This window comes from Grampus griseus (genome assembly GCF_964374135.1).
Source record: "Grampus griseus genome assembly, chromosome: 2".
Taxonomy (NCBI): Eukaryota; Metazoa; Chordata; class Mammalia; order Artiodactyla; family Delphinidae; genus Grampus; species Grampus griseus.
Genome location: NC_139018.1, coordinates 121,693,393 through 121,699,968, shown reverse-complemented (window position 1 = coordinate 121,699,968; position 6,576 = coordinate 121,693,393). Strand labels below are relative to the sequence as shown.

At 42.9% G+C, this 6,576-nt stretch overlaps 1 protein-coding gene across 1 annotated transcript; it reads right to left on the bottom strand.

Annotated features, from left to right (window-relative positions):
• Positions 1-4,751: 4,751 nt before the first annotated feature.
• Positions 4,752-6,254, bottom strand: MKRN3 (makorin ring finger protein 3; the record flags this gene model as incomplete). Its single annotated transcript, XM_082647622.1, has 1 exon — positions 4,752-6,254. One exon carries the CDS (start codon positions 6,252-6,254, stop codon positions 4,752-4,754), a length of 1,503 nt encoding a protein of 500 aa, XP_082503748.1.
• Between the last annotated feature and the right edge of the window lie 322 nt (positions 6,255-6,576).

Below are 6,576 nucleotides of genomic sequence, written 5' to 3'. Positions count from 1 at the left end.
ATTGCAATCTATTTCAAGCTTTTAGTAAATTTCTGGGACAAATGTCTTCTGCTCTTCTCTTTTTTGGGCAGTCAGGAACATAAGTACATTCCTGATAACTTTCTTTAATTTTTCATTAGCAATTGGTTTGGTTTGATTTACTTTGTATTTTAGATTGTTGTTTGGAAAATTACTTTGAAAAATTTAAATTCCTATCACATTTCCAAGTGCACTTGCCTCAGTGTAACAAGGGTTTATCTCCCATTTCTTTGGTGTCTTCTTTTCTCTGATTACTTCCTACTCATTGTTTCCTATTTTGTTTAATTGCACTTCTACCTTTATTTGTGATTACATTAGTGGTTTATCTGTATATCGATTTTTTTTAAAAAGCAGCTTTTTACATCTGCATTTTATGATCCACTAATTTTTGCTTTAATCTTTCTTAATTCCTTCTGCTTCCCAGTGTGTGTGTGTGTGTGTGTGTGTGTGTGTGTGTGTGTGTGTGTGTGTGTGTGTGTGTGTGTGTGTGTGTGTCTGAATGTTGTAGTTTCTTTAAAATTTACAGATTTGGATATCTATTTAATTATGTAATTTGTCTTTCTAGATACTATATATTAAGATTAGTTTTACTCTGAGCACAGATTCAGCACTATCCTATAGATTATGGTATATATAAATTTTCATTACCTTATTCTATCCTTCTGGAAGATTTTGAATTCACTCTTTCATCAAAATTTTTTTGAGAGAGATATTTAAAAGAAGTTTCATGTGGTAGTGGTTTATTTTCTTGTATTGACATCAGAGAATGTTACCTGTACTACTAATTTCTCAATTTGAAAGTTTCACTGTGATCTAATACATAGTCAATTATTTTTTGTTAGTGATCAACACTGGAAAATGTGATATGCTATAATTTTTAATGGCAAAATTCTGACATGTATTAATTTATTTCTTTGCACTAGTGTTGGGTTATTTTCCAAACATCCCTTTTCCATCCCCACCCAAACTTCATTCCACACTTAGGCTGTAGTTTAGCATTTGCTGTGGAAACAGAAACCACACCCCCGTGATGTTCACAAAAGTGAAAAATGGAACACCATATAGACATAATTATGAACTGGAAATCTCTGCCTTTAAGTCACTGATATTCAGTAAACGGATTTAGTGAAGGAGTACTAGGTAAATTTTTAGCATATTTATAAGTCTTTACATCCACCGAATTTAGATACATGAAGAATAAGAAAATCAGATTTGCTTCACCCAGGCATTCTTTGTCTGGTTAGAATGACACTCTATATACGGCACGAGCCCCAGGGTCTGAATACATGAGTCTCCTGGAGGAGGGGCAGCATACATTCTGAATCACTCACAGAGCAAAGCTTTGTATGGCAAGGGCTCCTTTGTTCCTGACTGCAGCGGGGGTGGCTCAGCTGTCCTTATGGGCAGGCCCTTCGGACACTTCACCCAGCTTTGGATGTACTGACATCCCTGCTATTCGATCTCTCTCTGAATGAGCTGATGAGGGAAAAGGGAATCCCATTTTTAAAAAATATCATCTTACTTATTTTCCTCATGTAGGCATCTGTCACAAATAATATGATTTGTTTTTTTCTTGTTTGTTATATTTTCAGGAATTGAATAGCACATTTTTAGTTTTAACTGACTTTTGCCAAAAAAAATTGCTTGGTCTTTTTGAAATTATGAACATAAAGGTAATGTTCCTACTTCCTAAGAAAATAATCATAAAATAATAATGTTACCTTAACACAAGTTCCAAAGTTTCCCAAAGAGAAAAACATGGTGGGGTTTTAATTCTTGTGCAAGCTTTTCTCAGTTTTACAAACACACATAAATACCACTTTTATACATGCTGTTTTAAAAATACCACCTATGTTTCAAGCTTTGTCCAGGTTATATTTGATCCTCACAACAACCCTGCAAAATAGGTGGTGTTATACCCATTTCTCATATAAAGAAACTGAGGTATAGGAAACTTAAATAACTTGCTCCTGACTGCAGGGCTGGTAAGAAGCAGAGTTGGGATTCTAGTCATCCTTTGTCTGTCTCCCAAACCATTTTATCTTCTATACACCCTTGTCACACACTATCTCCCGATCTTTATTATGATTGTTTGGTTCAAGATACTATTTGAATAGAAATGTGATATTTCACAACATTAGGTAGTGCATATTAGGACAAACTTTTCAAAGCTTTCTGTGCTTGGTTTAAAATGCCGTCCTTGACAGCATCGCCACCACTCAGTGCTCATGTTTTGAGCCTCTGGTGTCAGTGTGGTCTTTGCGAGTGCCCCATCTGGTCCTATTCTTTGGTTGTTTGGTTATCTAAGCCCCCTTTCCCCTGCATGACTAGGGAAGCCTGGGGGTAGAAATATGTTTGGATTTCATTTGGATTCACTCACCCTACATGCCAGCAACAGCCAGACATCCAGGGCCTCTTGACTGATGAATTATTTGGATATCAAGAATCTAGAGGGGAAGGACCCCAGTGAAACAGGCTGATACTTACCCACAGAATCAGGAATCATGTAAGAAGGGAGAGGCAGTGTACCAATATGGGCAGCTGAGGCACATTCTGAGCAGTGGACTAAGAAATACTGAGTCTGGCAGGCCACAGATAAAGTGCCAGGGCTCCCACATTCTGTAGCTTATTTATGCCCATCTCTGTCCCACCCAGCTGAACCTCCATATGTAAATATTGCACATGTGTTTCCAGTACCTATATTCAGTGGGTCCACCTGCTCTCAGTTATACACGTGGGGCAAGGGGCAGCATGCTGCCTATGCTCTGGAAATATACTACCTGAGGTCCATTCGCTGTTCCACTAGTTCATGCCTACGGGTCAGGGCTATATGGGCAAGTCATTTAACCCCTCTATCTTATTTATCTCATCATGACGGTGCTAAAAATTATAGCAAGTACCTCATAAGGTGGTCTTGAGAATTAAATCAGTGTTTTGAAGAGTATAAATGCTGTAAATGCACCCTGTCTTTGTTGCACAGTCAGGGAAGTCTGTATCTCCTGTGACTTATGCCCCTAGGATACTTTCAGCTATCTTAGCCAGGAGGAGAGCTTTCTGCAGTTGATATACAGCATTTTATACAGGTCAATTAGGTAAACTATTAAAATTGTGCTATTCAACTCACATTCTTTCTTTCTTTGCTTGTTCAGTTACTGAGAAGAGGTATTCAAATTGTCTACCAAGATTCTGTAGTTTTCTTATCAATTATTTATTTGTATATCTAATCTTATGGTACCAAACTTAAAATTGGAATAGTTTTATCTTCCTGGTAAATTATAACTTCATGTTTATATATCGTCTTTATTTATCTCCAGCCATGTATTTATCCTTAATGTGAACTCCATCTGTGCTCAAAAGTCACAGCACCTCTGATTAATTTTTCATCCTTTACTTATAATGTTTCTGTATTCTTCTATTGTAGGTGTGTATTTTAAACAGCATATAGTTTCATTTTAATTTTAATCAAGTCTGCTAATCTTTGAGTTTTAGTTTTTAAACCAATTCCATTTAATATAATTACGGTGTATTTGTGTTTTAAACTTTCCAAATCACTATTGCATTTAGCTTTTGTCACTTTCTATATTTCATTTATTATCTTTCTATTCTTGCATTCTGACTGATTTCAAAAGGTTTATTGTTCTTTATCTTTTAAAATCTTGTCACTTTTATGTTGAAAACTTTTGTCAAAAGCCCCTTCTTTGGAATGTCTAGAGATGACACAAAATATTGAACACAAAGAACTGTGTATCTGAGTCCAGGACTGTGCTGTTATAAAGATCAATGAGATGGTGGCTGAACTGCACGGGAATTCACATTTCTGTACTAATAACACCAATGAGCTATTAATGCCATCACAGGAATTACGAATGTCGTATTTTGTAAATGTCTACCACATTTGGATAGAGCCACTCAAATAGCTGTTTTCATTAGATGCTAATCACTGAAGCTGTGAAAGGGACAGAATGATTATTCATGTACCTCACACTCACACAACACCAAATCCTATCAGCCTTTGACCTTCAGCTTCCAGCTCTGTATTTATTTTATTAAATAAACATTATATTATGGTATACACCTTTTAAATATATTTTCAAATACATAACTTTCATACACATTAATATGCATATGTATGTATATATAGAATTCTTAAATATATACTTCCAAATATAAATAATTTCACATCAAGCTAAACAGGATAAAAACATGTAAACATATTCACCTGGTTCTGGTCAAGTAAAACACAAAACCACAAGGTAACCACAAGTTAAAGAGTGCACTTGAAGGGGAACAGGGGAAGGAACAGACGTGTAAACAACAGAGATGCTGAAGCTGCACCACAAAGCCCCACGAGGGTCCATTTCTTAAGACTGAAGTAGCAAAAAGCTCCTTGTTCAGTTAAGACTTCTCCTTTCACCCTGTCACATTTATTCTTGAGGGGCTTCAAAATGAGTGTGGAAATTCTGTAAACACTAGACTAGAACTGAGTCAATCCTGTTGAAAACAGAGATGACAAAGTAAACCATAAACTGACAGTCATATTAATTTCTCCAAACAGTAACTTTAAGGACGTTTTGTTACTTTTTAACACAGTGAAACACCATAATCCTGGGGAGCAAGAAATGGGAATGGGCAAGGAAACAGTGATGGATGCTCTATACAAATGGTTTCAGCAGCCCCTGTAAGTGACAGATGTGTCTATAAACAAAACACAGGCAAGAGCAGATGACAGAGCTTCAGCACACCAGACAACATGCCACAGCATAATGCCACAGATTCAAATTGAAATATTCTTCCAGCTCACAATGACGCAAGTCCCATAGGGCCTCTGTGAAGGGGAGCTCACTAGCTCCCAGTGAAAGAAAACACTTACACAACAGATTGGCCAGCCAAAGCATGACAAGCTCTTTTTTACTGCTTTTAAAGGGCATGCTGCCCTCTCCCACCTGCAGAGGCTCGAAACGTTGACCGCGGCAAGTACCGGACGCCTCAGCACCCTGCCTCTGAGGCTCCTCTCCCTGGCCCTCAGGGAACGCATGTCTGTAAAAACAGTTCTCTCCAAATGGGCAGACCCTGCCTCGAGCAAAATACCTGCAGGTCTTGTGGCTCATTGCCTCCAAGTACTGCTGAATAAGTTTCTGCTTCTCTTCCTCCTCCTCCACCCAGAATTCACTGGGAATGACAAAGGTGGAGATGACCCTGCACTGCGGGCAGGACTTGACGACCCTGCTCCCAAACTGTCTGGCACTCCTCCACCTGCGGATACACTTAAGACAGTAGGTGTGGTTGCAGCTGGAGAGAATGCCAAAGCGGCAATCATTCAGGTTGGCTTTCTCATAGACAACCTCCATGCAGATGCCACACACTTTGTCCGCACTGCGCTGCACAGCAAACGAGAGCTCCATATTCTTCTCGTGTGCTTCAATGCAGGCCTTTACATGGTCTGCCCTCTGGGCACCGTCCACAGGGTGCAAGACCTGCAGCCCACACATATCACATATATCTCCGTGGAGATAGATACAACTCTGCCCACGAAAGCACTGCCCCACGATAGCATCGCGGCAAAGCTGCTTCCCCATGCCCAAGGCAATCTGCTCCCTCTCAGTCACCGAGCTCTGCAGAGGAGCCTCGGAGACAGAAGGGGCCAGGCGGCCCCGGTAGGGTTGCCCCGGAACAAACTCAAAGGCACCCTCCCAGCCTTCTGCACCTGCTCCTCCGGCAGCTTCAAGGCCTGCATTGTCTGTCTTAGCTTCAAAGAAACCCCTTTCAGCAGCCGAGCCAATCAGAGGCAAGGAGCGTGAGGACGCAGCAGGGGGGGCTTCCGCCACTTCCTGAGGCAGGGGCTCCATTTGCGCAGCCGTGCTGGGGCCACTGTCTGCAGAGGCCTGGGGCAACAAACCGTGGCCTTCGCTGGCCACCTGCCGGCCCGAGAGGTCGTGGGAGTATCGGCAGTTCTCCCCCTCCTTGCACAGCCCATGCAGATAATACCTGCAGACGACTTGCTTTGTCCAGCTGCCGCTGCTCCGGCCTTGCAGCCATCTGGGCCTAGCCCCTCCCCATGAGGCCTGGGCGGGCCTCAGACGTGACGGGCGGAAGGGGGCCGGGCCTGGAGCCGAAGACCACCGGGAGGCTGGGCGCACCGGGACGGTGGGCCGGGGGACGCCCTCCCCCGCTGCCTCGGCACCCCCAGAGGCCCCAGCTGCCTCGTGGGGCCCTGTGGGAGCTGCAGGCTCTTCCATGGCAGATTCTTGTCCCCCAGATGGTGCCGGAACTTCCCTGGTATCTCTTCCTTTCGGGCTTGAGGCCCGGAGGCCGCCAGCCAGCTCCTGGGCTCCTCCCTAGAAGATGTGCATCTTTTTTCCCTCTCCCCCGCTCCCTGCTTCCTGTGCCTGTGTTCCTACTTCCTTCTCTGGGCAGGCGCGGCGGACACTTCCTGTGCGGGCAACGTCAGTCGTCCACCGGGTCGGCGCGCGGTCGGTCCGGCAGGAATGGTGACCGGCTTCCTCCTGTGTTCGCAGCCGGCATCGCGGCCCGCTCTCCGCTCCGGCGCTGTCCCTGCTC